The 22258-nt window shown below is 40.3% G+C and overlaps 2 protein-coding genes across 2 annotated transcripts in view; both read right to left on the minus strand.

Annotated features, from left to right (window-relative positions):
• The window catches only part of LOC113166468 (voltage-dependent calcium channel subunit alpha-2/delta-1), a 51551-nt gene extending 35833 nt beyond the window's left edge, over positions 1-15718 (minus strand). Inside the window, exons 1-5 of the mRNA XM_026366607.1 lie at positions 15633-15718; positions 9894-9975; positions 9578-9694; positions 1083-1142; positions 333-368 (exon numbers count right to left, since the gene is read on the minus strand). Coding sequence (XP_026222392.1) covers positions 333-368; positions 1083-1142; positions 9578-9694; positions 9894-9975; positions 15633-15718 — 381 coding nt within the window. The remainder of the gene's footprint in view (positions 1-332; positions 369-1082; positions 1143-9577; positions 9695-9893; positions 9976-15632) is intronic.
• Positions 15719-21828: 6110 nt separating this feature from the next.
• pclob (piccolo presynaptic cytomatrix protein b) overlaps positions 21829-22258 on the minus strand; it is a 48698-nt gene continuing 48268 nt past the window's right edge. The window contains exon 36 of the mRNA XM_026365380.1: positions 21829-22231. Within this exon, the coding sequence (XP_026221165.1) occupies positions 22088-22231 (144 nt within the window). The 3' untranslated portion in view covers positions 21829-22087. The remainder of the gene's footprint in view (positions 22232-22258) is intronic.

The raw sequence follows: 22258 nt of genomic DNA on the forward strand, positions 1-22258 counted from the left end.
TTAGAGGAAAAACATGGTAGAAACCTCTTCACCTGAGAGAGGGTGGGAGGAGGGATGACAGAGAGGATGCTACATAGGAAGCCTGGAGAAGAGGCAAAGGAGGGAGAGATTGCAGTAAAAGGCTGAGGCAATGATAGAAACTGAGAGTGAAAAAAAAAAAGATATGAATGTGGTGGATAGGAGAAGGAAAATGGAGGGCACCACGGGAGAGAGACAGTGCTGTGTAGCAAAGCCATATTACTGGCCCTATGTTTGAGTGCGACCTACGTGTCTGTACGGTTGTAAATGGAAGGAGAGGAAAATAGGGAGAACAAAACGGAAAGCACACTCACATTGTCCTTTGCGTTGTAGTAGGAAATTTCATTATCCTGTAAACAAGACACACAGACGCTTTAGGGCGTTGCACAAAGAAGTGTAACATTTATGAAAGACTTAATTCATTCCTAAACAGTTCTTTATTTTTTTTGGCACGCAATTCCAGTAGAAATTCTTCAGTTTTATGTTAATGAAGACGCTGGTCCATGCTACTAGAAGAATTAATACTGTATGAGTTGAGCTGACTGTGCTGAGTTTTCCTCTTTTTACATCTGTGTCTATGTGCCTGCAGCCATTTGCAATGCTCCGGGGAGGCATTCCCCTGCCATTGTGAAGGCAATATGGTCATTCACAGCTTAGACACATATACACTGTTGTATAACCGTCTCTGTGGCACACATGTTTCCTGACCACTGCTTCCCTCTCTGTTATAATTGTCTGCCACTGTGGTTCTTAGAAAGCAGAGTCTCTGTCATCTCTAATGAGAGGCATAATGAGTCATAACAGAGTGTATAATGTGCAGTAAACCTATTTACTAATGGAGCTGTATTCACTGCTAACAATACACTGACACAAACACATCCAGCCTACTCAAGTGAAGTGAGTTTACTGTATATCCAGTGAATTTAGCATGACCATTAGTGTTTGTGTATCTGTGCATCTCCTCGTGTACATGTAGCATACACACACACATAAAACTTACAGATACTAGATGCAATCCATGTACTTATGCAGGTTTTTTCTGTTTGCATTTTCGTGTCCATTACCTCAAACTCATCTTTCCACTGATGCTCCATCTGGAAGTTCTCAGCAGCTGTGGCCAGTTTCTGGGGAGTGAAATATGACAGGGATTTAGATTGGAAACTGCACAATGGCTCCTTCGCAGCATCCGTCTAATTATAGAAAACCTGAGCAAAAGAGGGTATGTTGAAAGCACGATGGAGACCATCACGGAGAAAGAGAAATTATTATGATCTCGCTCACACAAGCTCAATCTACAGGGCTATCACGGTGGTACAGCACTGTCCACTAAAGGCCAAACCACAGAGTGGTCATAATGTCAGAATGAAAAGGCTGTACTGTAGGAGTCTAGTGTGTTAGTGAAAGAGAAAAGAGAAAGGAGCAGAAAAGGGGGGTTCAACTATGTAAGAGCTGCCAGATCATGGAATAAAATCAAGAGCAAATGGATTCCCAACTGAGATGCTGTCAATCAAATTGGCTATTACTAAATAACAGGGACATATAAATGTAATTATCCCCACCTTTGCTCTACAAATTTCTATCTAATGCGCATTTACACGCAGTCATGTAAAGTACAAAGTACAAGCAACAAAAAGGTGAGCACTAAATAAAGTGTACATATTCATCACTCTGGGACTGGATGGTGGTCTTAACTGTTCTGTGAACGTCTTGGGAATTACAATTGAATACTGAAACATCATTAACTGGGAACTAAACGTTTCTGAATAAAGTGACATATTCAAACATTGCTTTCCAATTGCACAATGCACTCTGTGCCTCAGCTGAAAAAGGGGAAGAGACACGAATCGGATTTTGACATTTTACATTTGATGTGTGAAGTAATCAACACAGTATTGCATACGTTTTAAAAGTCTCACTCAAAGTTTGACTTTAAAGAACAAAATTACGCTAAAGAACCCGGTCTGTCCTGCTCGGACACTACTGGATCAATAGCAAGGTTACAACAGACTCCTAGAAACAAATGAAAACGATGGACATAGACTAGATTTATAGCTGATGCACGTGTTGAACTGTGCACAACATCAGGCATGTTTGATCTGTGCTTGAGCCAATGACTGGGAGATACTGAAGAATATTTCATCCCGTTCTTTTAGTGAGTGCGGGTATGAATGTGTATGTGTGCGTCTACGACCATGTGTCTGCTGTCGGCAGTGGTACCATTCTTGATCAACAGTCCCATCCCTCTGGCCTCCAATCCTGGGCTCTGTTCCAGACCTGTCTCTACCGCCTCTGCGCTAGCTGTCAGCGGCTAATTATACACTCAACTCCAGCCGCAGACACACACTTACACAAAATAGTGATCATGAAGTTATTACGCACCCTGCTAACGACGTACAAAAATAGCACGTTCTGTCACTGTAAGTAATGAATCATATGTTTTCCATTTGTAAATTGCGTCAAATATTCAGAGCGGAGGTTTGCTTTCACACACTGATGTGGTTAAAACTATTTCAGTGATTCAGTGAAGTATAGCACTTTTAAGTGTAGTCTTAACACATGCTCACACTGCAGCCATAATCCCAACTGATACTGGATTCTGTACCATATATTACAGTACTGTACATGATATTCGGTAAAGTATTGCAAATTTCCCCACTGATTTTAATGTCGACATATAAAAAATATTTTTCATTTCTTATTAATAATTTAAATGCTAAATCTTTTATTGAATAAAGAAATGGGAGGGAAATTGTTTATGTACAGCACTTTTTAGCTTCATGATGCCATGTTTGTCATTCAAATGCATGCATTTTCATTTTTTGTCTCATATAGCGTGCACATTACTCCATATGCAACACAAATGTTAGCTAAAAACCTGTAATTTCACTTTAGTAAATACAATGACAAACATGGAAATTAGTGCACAGATACAAACAAGCAACAAAAACAATATTTGTTCGTTTCTGTGATACAAAGTGTTCAGATTAACTGATGATAAAAGAAATTGCAAAATGCAATCAAACAAAACAACAGATTCCTCTGCAGGTCTGTCTAAACCTAAAGTGTTTCTCCAACGTGAGTAATACTATTTATTAATCTGTTGTTGATACATAGCTTCATGTATTCAGTAATGTGTCCATATTTCCATTTTTGTGTATATAAAAAATGGAGGAAAACTGTAATGTTATATTTTTAGGATAACTGAGCTTCATCACTTGTGCATAAACACAAACCAGCTCTAAAATAGGTTTAATTTCTAAATGTCTAGTACAGCAACACTGCAAAAGCATGAAACACACATGAACAGCTGGGTGTGAACATATGGTTATTGATTTCAGATCTCTCCTTTGGTCCTGCATTTCTTTCATGGCACGATGCTGTAGCTATATGATCTGACATAAGGAACCGCCATACCTTATAGGTCAGAGTCTAGCAAATTAATGTAAAAACATCCAGAATTATGTGTGAAAATATACTTCTCCTTCCGATTTACTGGTTATGAACATATACATGCAAACACACATGCGTATACACACACACACCTCCTAAGAGAGCAGGCCAACAAGGTTGTTAAAAATTCATGACAGTGCTTTGACGAGGCTCCTCTCCCCTCTGGGAGATATAGAGGAGGGGTGTGTGAGGAAAGATACCTAATTACCCTTCTCTTTGCCTCTGTATCGCTCTCAATCTCGCTTTTCACCCTACACTTACACATACACACACACACACAAGACACCAAAGAGAGCATCAACAACATTAAATCCGCTCTAGACTACAGAGTTTTGATTTGATGAGACCATTCCTTGAGTGACAGCTACCCTCTCTAAAGTGGCATAACAGTTCATTACAGAGCAACAGCAAGTTGCCATTCCTGCCAATTAGAAGCCAGCCTTGCCCTGTTGAAACACACAAATTTACTACTACAACGGTTTAGTTAATGGGAGTGCATAACACTCTCCCCGTAGCGCGCTTGATCTAACCGCTCATTAGTCTCCTTCTCTCTTATTGTAGTATACATACCCGAGTTCCACACCATAATGAGCCCACTCTGTCACTGGATGACCACTAGAGATCTTAGGAGTGCCACAGCTCCCCTGCAGCCTTAATGGGGAAAGAGAGCTGCATGGATACCAGAAGACTGAGAATTGGCTCTGTACGGAGGGGGAATGGTTGAAGGAATCCGGTGCTTCAATGAGAAAAAATGATTCTTAAGAAACATAAAATCTAATACTGGAAGCCCAAAGCATTCAATAACATCTGCAGGGAGTGTTGCTGATACACGCTGGTGGACTATATCTTCATCCCAGTTGAACACTAAAGTGCCCTAATGATAACTGCTGTTGTATTTCACTTCATTCACCTTCCACTGTCCATACACACAGATGTATGAGATCATCACTCTGCAGCCATTGAGAACGCAGGAAGGTTTGAAGCCGGCCTGCAGCTAGAGTGTTGGATAGCACTGGAGTCCTACAGTACCTGCTAGCCCCGGAGAGACAGATTTCTGCCTGTTCTCACCAGTCTTAGTTGTCATTCTGCCAGGGCAACCCAGCAGTCCACCATGCATTTAGCGGGAAAGCAGAGCACAGCTTAAAGGATAGACAGGGAAGATGAGACAGGCTCTGCTAAGCCTCCCAGACTCTCTGTGTGCGTGTGCGCATGTGTTTGTGTGGATTTCTATCTAAAGGCTCCACACGTCTGAAATCAATGGGCCATTCAAAGCACACCGCCTTCTCCCCCAAACAACAAAGCAATACTCAGTCAGAGTTGTAACGGCCTAAAAGATCATTAACACCCACAGCCAGTCTTTCTTCAGCATCCTCATTTCTGACAACGTGTCCACATTCACAAACACTGGTTATCTATTCGCCATAATGAGTCCCCACTCAAAGGGATTTCAGGAAAGTAAAAAATATGGGAGGTGTGAAAGGTCAGCGGAAAATAGGACTCTGAGTAGGAAAGACGGGAAGACATAAAATATAAGCAGATGGATTAACAGAACGGATGGTCCAAAGGGAGAAAAATAATATTATGACTCAGCATGATCACAGTGTTGGTAGTTCTCATTAAAACGTGGTTGTTAGTAAAGAATGATGAAGCTTTTAAACCAGCCATGCACAGTTAGTTCGCTTTCAGGAAAAATGACAAACAAATACACCCTCCTGTGTGCAGGTTTGATAAATACAGGGGATCTAACTCTAGAAAGTAATCCAGAATAAAAGTAAAGAGGAGAGGTGCAGACAGAGGGAAGGCATTCAGTAGGAGGAAAGAATGGGCATGAGAAGAAAGAGACAAGAGGTCAGGAGAGATAAAGAAAAGTTGATTTCAAATTCCAATTTGACAGAGAACTATGGCAAAAGGCCATGAGCGAGACACGAGAGAGATACAGTAGAGGGGGGCTGGCAGAAAGAAAAGGGTGGAGATGGAAGGGAGATGAGTAAAGAGAGAAAGGGAGCACGAGACAGAAAGAGCCGAGGTATCTGCAGCTGTGGGAGCCCAGGGGAGAGCTGCACTGCCTCACATGGCCTCTCACACAGGGCAAACTCTCCGATGGGAACAGTAAATCTGCAGCTGCTCCCTGTCTCCTTCCCTCCCTTCAACTCTTTCGCTCTCGTGCACGTATCTTAGATCCTGCTGTCAAACACAGCGCGAGTATGTCACCTGATCAAATTTCACATGGAATCTTTTTTCCCATCAAGTGTGCAATCACACATGTCTTAAAAACTGTATGAATTGTCTGGGGCAACTTTGGGCCACAAACTTTCTAAAACAGCTCATTTTATATCAGCTTTATCGATTCCTAACATCTAGCTCTCTAGCTTGAGTTCATGATGCTCACAGGTTTACTGCTACATTAGTTATTCTGCAATTTGGTGCTGAGCAGGTTGTTGGGTTTAGAGCTTGTGAATTGCTGAGTTAGTCTAAAAATATTCATTATGGCCACTTGCAGGTTTGGTTCGTGCTGTAGTGTTGTTTTGAAACAAACACGTGTATGACAAAGTATACTGTGGATCATGTGGACTGTCTTTTATAAACCCTACGCCAAACTGGTGTAGTAGAGAGGAGAGGCTGCTTTTTATCTGGTCACATAGGAACACATCTAGATTATCATAATTAGAACACAATCACAGTATAAAGTATGAGAAAATTACAAATGCTGTAAGATTGAATGTTAACTGAGGCAGAGACAGAGATTATCTGTAGCAGTAGGTGATTTAGTGGATCAACTTCTATTGAGTCGTCAATAAAAGTCATTATCTTTTGCCATTAAAGATAATGACAAAAAACTATAGAAAGTAATGAGAGATTTCATTGCAGATGTTTTAGTCTGCAAACACACACACACACACACACATATTTATTGTTTTATGTCATTTTACATCCACCGACATTAATTTCCTGAAGACTAAGACTGAGACCCTAACCTTAGCCTATAGCAAGTCTTCACGTCTGGTTGTCCAAAGCCTCGTGCACACACGCACTCGTATGAAGCATCTCACACAAAGAATAGTGTGCCACCTGTGTGTTTTAGTGGAGCTGGTTGAGATATTAATCTAAGTTATATTGCAGCCTGTCATTAGTCAATGAATAGAGCCCTTCAACTAAAAAGTAGAAAAGACACACTGCATACACAGAAAACACACACACACAGGAATTCACCTCATGTAGATGTTCAAAAAAAAAAAACAGGGCTCACAGCTGTAGCAGATATGGGGCTGCAGGTTATTAGTAAGAGAGACAGAAAGGTGGATCACTGACAATCTCTAAATGTGTGAGCTTGCCTTTGAACAGTATGTCTGTCTTCAGTGTTTTATCAGCAGGCCTTTTGCCTTAACAGTTCTGCTGCATCAATAATTAAGTTTTTAATTACAGTGTACACAGGCAACAAGACCAAGAGAAAGCACACAGGGGATGGGGGAGGGAGAGATGCATTGAAGTAATTGGATCTAGCCTCAGGTACGTCAAACACTTTCACTATGTGGTCAAGTACTTTTGACAAGCATTCCCCTGATCTGGAAGTAGTAAAATACTTACTCTAATAAACATGATAATATATGTGCATGTACGGATGTGCGCTCCACTGTCAGCTGTCATTGCTTGCTTATGTGACATGTGACTTTATTAACAATAGCAACCTAATTTTGTCTAATAAAACCTTCATATGTTGATGGGGGTAAAACTCAGGATGTGGTTACACTACATCCTGTAATAAATAATAAAAATACATACATTAGTTACTATAACTGGACAACATATTGTCTTCTTAGCAAAAAGTTACACTAACCCCAGAGACACCCAAGTGATGTTTATTTGGTCAAAAATAATCATCAGACCCTATAGCAGCACATTTCCTAATAGGTGTCTATGATTGTGAGTGTTCTCTGTTGACATCAAGCCCCAGTATACACTGTAAAACCTTTGATAAAGCGATCTCTTCTACCAGTGTGCAGCCAACTACTCATTAATAATGCATGTTACACTCTGCCACACACTTATTTATGGAAGCATAAGTAGGCCCACAGACACACACTTGTTTCAAACACCTGTAGCTAGATATACAGTGGCCTTTCAAAGGTCAGAGATAGAAATCAGAGGTGGAGGGACAGAGGACCAGAGAAGGCAAAGACAAAGGGAGGATTAAAGTTTGAAAGCAGTTGACAACTAAATGAAAGTGGCTCAAGTGCCTAAGGCGATCTCCAATTATATTGACAGTGAAAGTCACTCTCAAGCTAATATCAAAGGCACAGAACAAGAAAGGAAGTCCCATTTGCAATGAAGATCCTCTTCCTGTATTCTGTCTGATAAAGTTTCCAGCCAAATCCAAATTTATTTAACTTTAAAGACTGGTCAGCAAAAATGATCTCAAAGCACACGACACTGCCTACTGGGATTGCGCATATATTTATATATATATCACGTTCTGATTGGAGTTTGCTGCTGTTTCTTGTCACTGTGCTTGGGAAATCATGTCCTTGCTTTTCCTCTCAGTTGCTCTAATTGCTCCATTCTCTGCGCCCTATTCCTTTGTTCAGTTTTTCTGTCAATCCATGCATCCATCACGTTCATCCATTCATCTGTTTATCTGCCCATCCATACATCTCAGGACGTAAAATCTAATATCGGTGTGCCTCGAGGTTACTCATAGGAGAGGATGAGACACAAAGATGCAATATAACCTGAGAGGTGACTGATGTCCGGAAGTTGGATTGATTGTCTGTCCGCATCAGGCTAGCTGATCCCCTCACACACCACCCACCCACACACGAACAGACCTTAACCTCGTAATTATTTCTCTTGAACAGCATCACATCCTTATGCACTGAGGCCAATCTGTCCTTGCTGCTTACGCATCTTATGGCACCAGTACTCAGAAAAATGATAAGAACACCAGGGTGTTTACTTAACATACACAAGACAGACACTTGGCATGACATATGCTTATAAACATTCATACTGTCTCTCCATTACTAATAAGACAACAATGGTGAGGCCCTAACAAGGCAGAGGAAGGGGTGCTGCGAACTCTCTCTGGATGTATAATAACAATCCAGGCTCCTGATATAGATGAGCAACTTTGACCCACTGCTGAGGAGAAAAAGAAAGACAGAGAGAGAGAGAACCTCCCCGGAGTCAAAGCTGTTGTTATCACAGTGAATCCTGCAGAAGAAAGATCCCTGCTTTCCACCCTGGTGTGCCTTCATCCACTGTGGCTATTGCCCATTCAAATTGTGCATCTACAACATTACAAAAACACGTGTGTAGATCTCTTCTTTACATATCTCCTCACAACTGAACTATTTGTGTGCGTTTACCAAATTAGTTCAACTAACATTTGTTTCCCCCAGTGGGAACCTTTGGATTTAGAAAAGGGGTCCTGGGAACCTGCTCCCACAAAGCTGTTCAAATGTTCTAAATGTAACCTGCTTCATCTAAAGGATCATCAACAATTACAAACAAACAACAAACTAAATTTTGCTCAGATGATACAATAAATAATTTATGGAATGTTTTTCTTAACTATGTTTGTTTAACATTAGTTTAACTTTATAAAGACAGTTTGATAAGACTTTAGGATTATAGTATTTCTCTCTGTGGATGTTCTTCCCAGCATAGTAACGTGAGTTCAATCCAACTCAGTCCCTTTTTTGAAGAACAGCCAAGAACAACAGGCAGATTTGCCAGTGGAAAGTTTGGACATTCAAATATCTTCTCTTGGTTAACCCTATCCCACCACCAAACCCACTTGGTAACAACTTAGTCCATGGTAGAAAATCAATTAAATATAGTCTGCCCACCATGATTCACATGTAAGCTAAATGCTTTCTCATTTCCAAAAAGAAGTTGCCATGGCAATTAATTTCCTCCAAATCCATATGTATTCATTTAGACTTGATGCAGCTATACTACATTTATTAAATATATATAATATTTACTTATGGAATAAAAATTCAAACTTCTATCACTGCCCTTGTTCATAAAGATGTCATCCTGTCCAGCTTTTAAACCGACATAAAGCTGCAAACTGACAGTTGGTTACTGTGAGTGGGGTTAGTTTTACCTCTAAGGCAGCAGACCTCTTCCGCAGCAGCTGTTCAATGTTCCTGGCTGCTCTGGCCACCAGCTCCTCTGCATCATTTTGCTCCACAGTGTACAGGTCTCGGTTTCTCAGAAATATCTAGACAGACAAAGAGAGCAGATACTGCATACGCTCATTCACATAACTGGTGATTTATTATATCCTATATCAAAATGTGAAGGTGTGCAATTCCGTGAATTTAACAGGGAGCACTAAAGGCCCCTTTTTGTTGCACTGACATGCATGTGAGGATTACGCTGTCACTTTATGCGTGTTTGTAGGATTTAAGGGTTTATACCTGAGTGAGGCTCTTCTCAGCTGTGGCTGTGTCTGCCAGGGTGACAAGCTCTTTCTGCATCTGATCAACCCATTCTTTAATCCTATGGGGCGAAACAATTCACACAACTGATCTTGTAACTCAGACGTAACCAGGTAAAAAAGCAACAATACAGACATTTCAGAGAGCATTTGAACTGCCAATCAATTTATCTTGCATCTCTCTATATATTTATATCACAAGCCATTCAGTCACACGGCATCAAAACAAACAAAGTCAAATAGAATCACTCTGATAGGTCAAGCAAAATGTCAGCCAATCAAACTCGAATCGCTGGGAACAAATACGGTGTCAACTAATCAAACACATGTCACTGGGTGTCAACCAATACGATTTGTTTCTGAGGGTTCAAACATGGAGTCAGCCAATCAGATGAGTGTCAGCCATTGTTGGGTGATGGTGGGTGACTGGTGATGGTGATGTAAGTTGGCAGGTAAGGGGGTGGGAGGTGGCCAGGACTGACGTGTTTCTCTGTGTATCAAAGACCTCTTCAGACATTAGGTCCAGCCTTTGTTGCCACACGCTGGATTATACCTTCCTCTCATCTTCCTCCAATCTTCTTTTCAAAGCTCTATAAGATCACAGCATGTGTTACAATATTCTGACATCATAAATCAGGCTGCGGCTATACTGACGGGATCATGACACGTGAGAGGACAATGAGCCTTAAGACATTATGCCTTAAGTAACATGTTTACATACTGTATTAGAATAATATGACTCATCTAGAAGCATACTTGGTATGAGAGGCTTCCAGGAGCAGAATACTTGTGTGCATGTAGAAGCATATATGCTGTCACGCATGCACACAAACATGGACAATGACACAGTGACATTAATATTGCACGAGAATGATAATAGGTTGGCATGGGATACAGATGCTGTTATGCCCATGCCATGCACTTACTGTAACACAGACTCAGCTGTGATCCTCCCAAAAGGCAGAGACATATTATACAGTCACATATGCACACTAGAGTAAGCACAGAAAAACAAATATGCATACCCGGAAAATATTCCCCAAAAACTACCACTGTAGTGTAATGAAGCTCATACAAGTTACAGTATTTGTGCAGACTTTTTTCTGTGATGCTCAGCACAGCTGAGGGAGGTAGTAAGATGTAAACAAAGAAAAAAAAAAAAGTACAAAAGAACAAGAAGCCAGAAAAAATGGGGAAGATACATTAGGGACAAAAACTCCACAGTGAATGAGGAAAATTCAAAGCAAGAATGCAGAGCAAGACTGTGATAAGACACCTTGCAAGAGAGAGAAAGAGAAAGAGAGAGAGAGAGAGAGAGAGTATACACAGTGTGAGCCTATTTAGGAAAAGAGAATTGAATTGGTTCTATGGTTGAAAACCAAGAGTTTAATAGTAATGGATTTGACTGTCTCCGTTTCCCTGTCACTTGCCTCAGGGCTGCTACATGCAGAGACTTATCAGTCTGTGTTGTTCTTCTTAATATATAAATCTGGATGATGTTTTCTACTTTCATAGGCTCCTCTAAATCAAACATGACTCATACTTTTCTCAACTTCCTCCCAAAACGGTTTTCAATTGGAAAATTAAAGAAAGTGTGCAGAAAGTGCGAATTGTTCTCTACATACTCCGAGACAACTAGTAAAAGCTGAGGGATGACACTTTCCATGCTTGTAAGGTGTAGTAAAATCTCTCATACTAACTAACAAATTGCTTTGCACACATATTAAATAAGGCTATGTTTACTGATTTATAAAATGATTACACTGTTATATAACTCACACATATAATCACATCACCTCATACCCTATATTTTGACACAATATATTGAATTTATGTTTAGCCCTTTATCTTTAATTCTCTTATTCTGCTCCTTTGAATCACCCAGATCACTTGTAAGTGAACATAACCAATAAATAAAGTACTTGATGAATCTTGCAACTCTCCTCGGCCACACCCTAATTTGTCCCCAAATCTACTAACAGCAAGCTGAGTGGAAGGTATTTTAGTGAACCTTGGACCCTTTAGCTCTCTAAGCCTGATGCATTGACAAGTCAATTGTGAGTCAGAGCTTATGTGTGTGTGTGTGTGTGTGTGTGTGTGTATGCTTCCAAGGACTTGACATTCAGAGAAGCAGACGGCCGTCTCTCCAGAGTTTCTGTTCCTGTGAAATCTACTGCTAACAGTGTAAATCTGTTTAAAAAAAAAAACCTCTCAGTTGCTGACAAATGGATGAGACAACACAGGCTACGGTGCAGTGTGAGTGCACTGTATGTGTTCTGCTGTATGTCCAAGTATGGGTAACATGGACTTACTGTGCACCTTCTGTTTTTCAAAATCTAAAAATCTATTTTTTCGTGACATGATAATGAAGTTATCAGTGTGTGTGTGTGTGTGTGTGTGAACTGTAAAAACCAAACAGTGGTTAATAGTAAAGGACCATAAAATAAACAGCTATAGTTCCCCTTCCCCGTCTGTAAAGGAATATCCATATAAGACAATGTGCTTATCAAATAGATGTTAGCACAATCAGATGTATTATCTACGGGAATGGAAAATCTCTGCACATTTATTCCTCATCCTTAAATCGTGCATTTCCAATCATTCTTTGAGCTTCCAATCTAGTTTACTGACAATGCATCATAAATGTCACAGGCCTCATGGTTGGTCTTCACCTCCTACAATAAACACTGGTACATCTCATTTTAGCCCTTTCCATACAAGTCCATCCGTTACATTTTCAACACCATCACATACATATTATAGACTCTCATCAGTGGCTACAATAACACGATGAGTCAGAGATGCACAAACAGGTAATTGTTGTTGAGCTGAGGTAGCAAAATTCTTCTTTGTGCTCTGGTTGCTGGGCTTTGATTAGTGCAGCCTCTGGTACAAAACTGGATAATTAAACACACACACACACACACACAGATGCACATACTAATGGCAACTGGGTCAGACACTGCCCTACATTGTTTTTTTCAGACACGGGAAGAGCAAATGAGAGCAAACCAGAAAGAGAGGCAGGGAAACAATACAAGAAAGAGAGAGACAGATGTTGTGTTACCATCACTTTCGGAGCAGGAGAGAGTAATGAGCTGGCACGTAGTGTGTACCTCAGTGGGCGGCTGTGTTAAACTACTGTGTAATTACACATCATTATAGAGGCAAAGTCAGAAGAAGTCCAGACCAGACAGCAAAGCCAAATGAAGCATGGAAACACCAACAGTTATACACCAAAACAACCCATGGTGCTCTGCTCGCACTCTGTAGCAACCGCACACTAACACCCAAGTGGCTAATTCAGCTCTTGTTCAGCCTGGCCCAGATACTGAAAGTGCCTTGATATCAAGCGGATGGTTTTTGAATCAAGCACTGACCACCTCTGCACCTTCTGTCTTTCTTAAAGCGATAAACAATTTGGACTTGATGACGATCTGACTCTGAAATATCGCTAACAAGCCAAAATCAGAAAATCCCACATGGTATGGCATTTTACAATCAAGAAAGCATTCGTCCCATTTTTGTAGTAAAAAATATTTTTTTTCTCCCGATTAGTTACTGGAACATGGGAGCTATTTACTGAAAAATAGACAAAATCAGCCTGGTAACACTTTGCAAAACTAACTTTTCATAATTGGTCTAATTTTCTCCATCCGTCAGTGTAATCCAGGAGAATGCACCTAATGACCCTGAGTGTTGTATCCAGTTAAGTTTAACTTCTGTTAGCCCACTTCGTCTATATTAAAACACTAATCCATCTCAGAGAAAAACACACTTTGCCTTACTTTGCGTAAATTAAGGCAAGCTGCTGTCTTTTCTCTGAGTTACACCTGACACCTTTATATCCAGCAGGCTGGACTACTGTAATGCTCTAATTTCTGTTTTGCCCAAAAACATTACAAACCAGTTACAGCTGATCCAGAGCTCTGCTACAATAGAGTCTTGACCAGGAGGAGAAGGAGAGAACACATTATTTCAGTCTTAAAGTGATTCCACTGGCTACCTGTCAGTTTCCGTATTGATGAGAAACACGTTTTTAAAGCACCTCGTGGTCTCACACATGCCTATCTGCTGAGCATAATCTCATTGTATGAACGTTTACATTTTCTCAGATCCTCTGGCACAGGTCTATTGCATGTTCCAGAGTGCAGGACAAAAACACAAGGTGAAGCAGCTTTTAGTGTCCGTGCTCTAAAATGTTGGAGCAGTCTGCCCAAGCAAGCATGAGAACTACTGAAAGTATCAAAGTTTTGTTATCTATGCACATTCATCCAGCAGTGGGGTCACCGCTGAATAAATGTGCTAAATAAATACAACTTGACTAGACTTACAGCCATATACAATCTCAGTTAAATGTATTCCTCTAGAGTCTGCACTGAATTGATGAACCATGTCTAGACATTCATGTTATTAATATAAAATAAAGTATTGGACGCAATCATACATGCGCGGAAATATTTGTTAGTCACCAAGGAGTGCATCTGGAGAGCGATGGAGGAGAAGAAGAAGGACTACAGTATCTCAGACTGCAGATTTTTCTCTGCAAAGGATTGAAAATAATAACCTCTTCTACTTTTAACAGATACTGAATCCAGAAGAACGATGAATGGTCACTATGGCAAATCGAAAACAGACCGCTATCCTCTAAAATAATGTACAATTAGATAATGAGACCTACTTATTTCCAGGCATCCCAAAGTCTAAGCAAGTGATATAAGGACTTAATGCTGCCACCTAGACATGGCAAACGCTGAAAGAAACAATAATGTTTAACTGTTAATATGTTGTGAACCAATTTTACCTGCAAGCTGATATGGCTTTTGATCCATCCCACTTTGAAACACTCCTTTTCTCATTCAGAAATGGAAATAGCGCAGATTCAGCACAATGAGCTGTTAGCTGCTCACTAGCTTTTTATTGCTATCACCAGTAGGCTGCACACATATTACATATTTCATGTCATTATACCAAAAATGTTTTCTGCTACAGCAGCAGCTCTTTGGCTTGAATTGGTGACTTGGTGATATTTGAAGATGGGCATTGTTTTTGTCTTTATTATTGTTTGGTGTGATGGTGACTAAAACTGTAATTAAAAGAAAAAAAGAGAAGAAAAGTGAAACATGCAAACTTAAGAGGTCCAAAAAATGCTTTATCAGTAATATGAGTATAGGAGAGTTAAACATGCAATCCCCAAACAGACTGATGACTGAATAAAGCTACTGGCTGTCACTTTAATGTTGGAGAATGAGTCCAGATTGGGAGTTCAGGTGAAGACAATGCAACTTCTGGCATTTTTTAAATGAAGGAACAGGTCCGGGGAGAAGCCACCGTAACTCCTCAGCAACTTCTTAGTGGAGCTGTCACTGCGCCCGGTGGCCACAGAGTCATCCACCGGCGACAAACTGCTGATTATGGCAACCAGCATTAATCACCGCCCGGAGGCGAGCAGCCACAGGGAAAGCTGAAATGTTCTCTACCTGCAGACATATCTTCATCAAGATGACCACCGGTGCGTGAATGAAACGAGCAGCCCACCCCACTTTCCATACCCCCCACCCCCCCCCAGCCGCGCACGTATAGCCTGTATCGTCCAGCGCGCACCCGGCGAGTGATTCATTAAACGTAACACTTGACACAACAAGGAGACCGCAAAGCAAAAAAAAAAAAAAAAAAAACCACCCACTGTTAGAATTAAGCTTATAATGACTGTACTCACATGAGCTGTGTCGGAAACTGCGCGAAATACCCGTCCTGCCATAACAGGACCAGGAACACCCAGGCTCGTACCCTGCAGGTATCCATAATAATAATAAAAAAATAATAAAAAAAAAAAAGAAAAAGAAAACGGAGAGGGGGGAAATTCCCCGACGTGCGTCAACGCCAAATGTGCTCCGGTGCCTTTTCGCCGCAGATGAATGGGAGCAGTGTGCAGCAGCAGCAGCAGCAGCAGCAGCAGGGTGAGTGGCAGTGTGTCGCTCCCTCACAGATTAACGAACCCTGACGCCTCTAATCTGATCACCGGCCATCCAGCGCTCTAACAGGTACAGGAGCTGGCTATTTCAGTGTCTCCCTCCCTCCCTCCCTCCATCCCACTTCTCCCCCTCTCTCTCTCTCTCTCTCTCTCTCTCTCTCTCTCTCTCTCGGGTGCGCGCCCAGTCGTCGGGAAATAACGCACATATGCTCATCAGAACTTGTCACATCTGTATGATGTTCATTAGCGCCCTAGTTGGCTCAATGCAAGCAAGACTACCATATGTAGTCTTGTAGTCTGCAGAATAAAAATAAAAAAAAACACAATATCAAGTTTCAGAGGAGGCTGTGATATTTGTTTTGATCCAAAAAAAAAAAAAGAAAGAAAAAGGCAAAAAGAATCAATATATTCCTCCCCTGCCTTGAGGTGTACAGAATACTATACTGAGAGCAACACATTGTTTTTTTATTTCCCTATGAACAAACACCTGCTAAAAGGAGGGTCTGACTACAAGTACCACACACACACTGAATACATATGCAGGGTCGTTCTTCTTTAAAATGCCCTGCAGCCCTTCAGTGCCCTGCAGTCTGGAGGGACTGGGGTAATTTACCGTCTTTGATAACACAGTTGCTCTCATTCATCCTGGTAGCATGCGAGTGACAGCAAGCGGAGAAGAGTGTCCCACACAGGAATCACTGTCGGAGTGACAGTTCTATTGATCCCACATGGATAATGGAAAATCTGATCAGCAGAGTACAGTAAGAGCCCAGTAAACCTGAGAGCCATCAGTCCTCCGTGTCTTATAAGAATGAATTGAACTTTAACATGAGCCATAATTTCTACAGCACCACTGAAGTCCCAGTTTCTGTCTTAACTTAACCAACACTTTGATTAAATGGATAAATAACAAAGCAAAAGCATAAACCTAACAGCGTGTGTGTGTGTGTGTGTGTGTGTGTGTGTGTGTGTGTATTTCGGGCCTGGAGGGAGGGCAGGGCAGCACAAGCAGAATGCTTGGGGATTTGGTTATCAATTGTTGCTTGGCAACCACACACCATCTCTCGTGTCCTCTCACCCACCCCCCCCCCCTTTTCCCCTCCTTCTCCTCTCTTTGTCTCTCTCCCATCCCCACCGCTCCCCTCACTCTCAGTCTACTGCACTGTTGCTTCTCCCTTGTTTTCCCCCCTCCTCATCCCTTCACTTCCCCCGTCACATCACCCTGTGCACATTCTCTGCGACCACACCTTCCTCACACTCATTTCCCTCAGCAGAGGAGCAGATGCACCTGCTGATGGGATGGAGAAGCGTAACAGTGAGTGAATGAGGGGAGAACTGGAGAGGTGTCGTGGCGTGAGGGAACATAATAGCATAGAGCGGCGTGGAGAGGATGGAGCAGTGGAGACTTCCTCTGCAGACATCCTGATTCAATACTTTATATATATATATATAATTGGGAACATCTCGCACCACATCCTGAATAGAAAAAAAAAGTGTCAGACTAGTGCCTGTGCTGCCCTGCCTCTTCTCACATCTAAGAAATGGATAATGGTAAATGAGCAGAATAAAAACTAATGGCAACTGTCAGACAGATCCTGGCAGACAGTGTATCACTTTCTAAAGCCCGAGATGCTTGACAACAGCCATATATTCCACAGAGTAGCAGCTACGCTCTACATATAGGACTAATAACCATGGTTTGTTCTATAATTCATCAGTTTTTAATCCACACAAATGAACATAATTATTTCTAAACATATCGAAACATCCAGAATGAGCAGGATTCCCTTTTTAAAAATACAAGAATCATAATGGCTAATCCTGTATTCAAATGGGAGAACCATCTGTTAACATGGATATCTTTAGTAATGACGTTAATGAAATAATTAGCACTGCCAGTTATAGATAAATAAAACCATAAAGTCACATTTATTGCATAGAAGATACTGCCATCTAGAGGTAATGCACCGAAATCACATTCACATTTAGCAGAAGCTTTAATCCGAAGCAACTCACTGTGCAGAACAAGGTGCAAAGGCAGGCAGGGTAAGCATTAGGAGCTCTCGCTAAGGACAGGATTAGACTTCTGTCTGCTCCGTCCTATCCTATCATCCTGTTAATGTTATGTAACACCTGAGAGAGTTTTGTCCCCTTGTGATTTCATTCCAGTCAATCCTGTGAAATACTAGTTTATCTATATACAGACAGAAGCATTGAGCTTGCGTCCCTGTCTGCAAAAATAACTTTTTTTTTTTCAAATTGTACTTCGATGTCTTCAGGTGTACAATTGTATGTTTAACACTTACATCTATTTGATCATATTTAAGTTGATCCACTCTATACACTAATGCCAGAGGTACAAGTTTAAAAAGTGGTTTTCAACTAAAAACTGTCTAATAGCTGAAGAGCTTATACCTAAATGTTAGTTTGGCTAAACTCTGCCTCAGAGTGGCCAAACTGCCAAACTGCAGCTAAAGACAGCATTAAAGACATGAACAAGTACATTGGTTTAATCTTTTCAAGCAGACTATCTGGATTTAAGCTCAGTTAAACAGAATATTTAGTCAGATATGTTGATATTACCCAGAAGCATTAGCTAAATGCAATTAGAGAAAAGAAAAATAAAGAAAATTAGCCATTAGAGAAATCAAAATAAACCCTAACAAAGCTAGACCTGACACCTTGTGTGCAGCTCTGTTATACACCCTTACCCTCAAGTTCAACAGTGTATTTTTGATTAGAGTTGTTGGCACATAACTGTCAACCTGTACATACTTAATACCAGTGGCTTTTTGCAGTTCAAGACGAACGTTGCCCAATTAACAATAATGATTAAAGTGCGCAACAAACAGGTAATGAAGTGTTGTGTTAAGGGGTGTTACGTTCTTTCCAGTAAATACACGCTTACTAATTGAAGCCACCGTGCGCATTGTGCATTTTCACTCATGACAGTGGCAAATTGCAGACCTGATTTTCCTCTGCTGTCTGGTCTGAGAGATTTATTGTCGCTGACAAAAACAAACAAAACAAGTTCACCCCAGCATGTGTAATATAGCTCTTCTTGATATTTATTCTTTTGACTCAAGGGAAACAGCTGATTTTTTTTTTTTTTACAGCACAATTTGCATAATATCTCAACACATCCTGTGTACAACCACAAAACCATAACATTAGATTCTTTGTTTTTACACTGAGTGAAAAACAAGACAATTTTACAAGCATATTTCTTTACAGTCAGCATACAGATAAATCTATACATATTCTGTCTCTTTTTAAACATCATCTGTAGGCAAAATATACTGACAAACCATCAACAAAACATGCAACATCCAAAACATAAAAGTCTCAGACAACTATTGAAGTTGAATAGATTTTTTTTCCCTTTGCGTTGTTTCAGCCGTTTACAGGATGTGGTTGCACAGATAGTCGTTGGTTGACAGCACATGTTTTAATTACACAGTCACGTCCCCTTATACCACTATAGACACTCACTTCTGTACAATTATAGGTCTTTTGTCATTTTTTCAACACTCACATGCTCAAACTTTGGACAATAGAAACATTCAACCTTTGTAGAAAATAAACACTTTATGTACACATGTCAAAGGACTCGAGTCACATTCACACCCCTCAGAACAACGACAAATGGATGGTTTCACAATTTGCAGGCAACAGCTGATATGAACAAACAGTATTTAGCTCGAGGGAAGTATAATGAAATACGAGTTACAGCCGCGACTGAGCATCGAGGGAATATGTCTTTTTCACTGCACTTGGTTCACAGGGTGGTCAGTAGACTATGATCGTGGTGTAGTAAGCATGATTTTCCTCCCAGATTGTGTTTAGAAACTCTAACGTGTTTTTTTTTGTTTGTTTGTTTGTTTTGCCACATAGATACAAAATGCACCCCACACAATTTTGGGCCACCAGACACTGCATGAATCAGAAACCCAAAACACACGATGTCCTGTGTCGTGACAGTTCGAAGAAAATAAACTATATAATAATAAAGTGCACAAGCTCCATGTAAATGTTAACAGTTGTTAACATCAATATGTATTAAAATCAGTAAAAAAAAAATCAATATATTAAATTTTTCTGTGATGTACAAATTAACTTTTCTACAAGACTATTTTAAGACTGTATGTTCACAGAAAAGATTTAATTCCAAGATCAAATGCATTCAAACACATCTGAGTTGCATAGAATTACAATGAGTCTAAAATAAAAAAATAAAATAAAATAAAAGTTGGCACAGCAAAATAATGATTTGAAGAATCAACCATGTTCCCTTCCTTATTATATTCTCTTTTCTGTTTTGCTATAGGATTCAAGTGACATCTTGTTTTAATCGTATCTGTAGTTTTTTCTGTTATTTTTAATTCTAAAAATAAAAATAAAAAAGAAATTGCATCAGCCCTGTGATTTGCCTAAATACACTGACAGCAGTTCTGAGGGTCACTTGTTTTTCATTCTGCACATATGGTGGCAAAACATTACAAGATGAATCCGTGGATCTTCCACTCGCACATTAGTAATGAGACTTGGCCTCCCATGTGTTCTTCTGACCTAAATATGACTGAACCCCAGTGGGCCTGAGTGTTTTGGTCACAGGCAGTGAAAGAGGCTGGTTCACTGTGTTGCAACAGGAGTCACTGACACGAAACAGCACAGTGAGTTTTACAGCACAGTGAGACACACAGAGAAACCTCGACATTGGACTGGTAAGAACATTTTTTCTTTGTTTTTAAATTATTTTTAAGGTAAAACTCAGACCAGGGTGCTTTACTAATACACATAAAGCAGAGCTGTCATACAGGATGTAATGACAGTTGCACAACTACGTGTGGTTTTGACACAACTTGTGTGAATTACATGTCCATTCCAACAGTGTAATTTACTGTACATGATGGGCTACACAGAAGGAGATATTAGCGTACTCGGAGCAACTACAAAAGACTTAAAGTAAAATGTTGCACACATGACACAGATGTCAGAAACGTTTGTCATCCTACAGTTGGCATGGAACATTCAAAACAGCGTGTGCTTTGGCTTCAGAGCACAAAATGCTGTTCATTTTGTCATGATTCTCACCGGTTGTGCACAATAGCATGCCGGCTGAATATCAATATGTCGCTAGATGTTGACCTTTAGCTTTAAAATTCGAATCCATCACAGCCCTGTTGAGTATCGCATGGTGCGGCAGTGTGATCACAGGACTGAAAGAGCTATTCATGAACATCCTTGAGCTCACGTTGGTCCACATTCACAGAACAGTTCTCAAAACTGTCTACACCACAGACTAAAGAAGCCTATAGGATTGTCAGTGCGCCACCTACAGCCCCAATTTAATAGAGATCATATGTGTATATCTTTTCATATACTGTATAATCTGGTGACAGGAGAACAACTCTGTTATACTGTATATTGTATCTCGATATATTCTGAATCTGATAATTTTTTTTTAATATTATATAAACATCACACTGTACAATGTGATTCTCTGATATGCTCTGTGATCTGCATATGTGATATCTACAGTCTGAAGTGCTGTACAGTTTATCTTCATCCCGTAGCAAAAAGTCAACTGTCTAACTTTGTTCTACACAAATGCTTTTTACATGAAAATGACTATCATACAAAAAATATTATGCATTCCTCCATCATTAAATAATCTAACACCACTGATATCCGAATATATTACTGCCGTCATTTGATATTATAACTCTCAACAAAAAAAACAAAACAATGTTAACTCATGTGATAAAATTTTTCCCTTCATCTTTTCCTCTGATCATTTTCCTACAACCCCTAACCCATGACAGATATGTTAGCTCAGTGGCACAGCACCAAAAGAAAAAATTACAAAAACCAAAACAAAACACTGCTCTCAGAGCCATATTGCTTGCTGCATCTCTTTCAGCACCTGCAGTGATTTTTTTTTTTCTCAGCCAGCAGAGACTCAAAAACAGAATAAACATAAAGTAAGTGCTGGAATGGTACAACTGTTGGTATTAGCACATAATTAATCTCTCTTAGAACTTGGGAACTGAGGAATTAAATTAAATGTCTGTCTTTATTTAATCTTCTTCTTCTTTCCTTTTCACTTCCTTATCTTTTTGTCAAATTGGATTTCTGAACTTGTACACTCTGGCTTCACCTTCCAGTAACCTCCTGCTGCTTGTTTTTCAGTGTGGTGTTCAAGGGTTGGTCTGAGTGGAGCTGACAAACAACTTGTGCCAGCTGACCACTCTTTTCCTCATATCCACCTTGTCCAGCCAGATGTACGCTTCTCCTATCAGGGTCTTCTTCATGAACTTCCCTCCATTGGATACCAAGAAAAGCTGGAAAGACATTGGAGAAACCACCTG

Source organism: Anabas testudineus, chromosome 6 (genome assembly GCF_900324465.2).
Source record: "Anabas testudineus chromosome 6, fAnaTes1.2, whole genome shotgun sequence".
Lineage (NCBI taxonomy): Eukaryota > Metazoa > Chordata > Actinopteri > Anabantiformes > Anabantidae > Anabas > Anabas testudineus.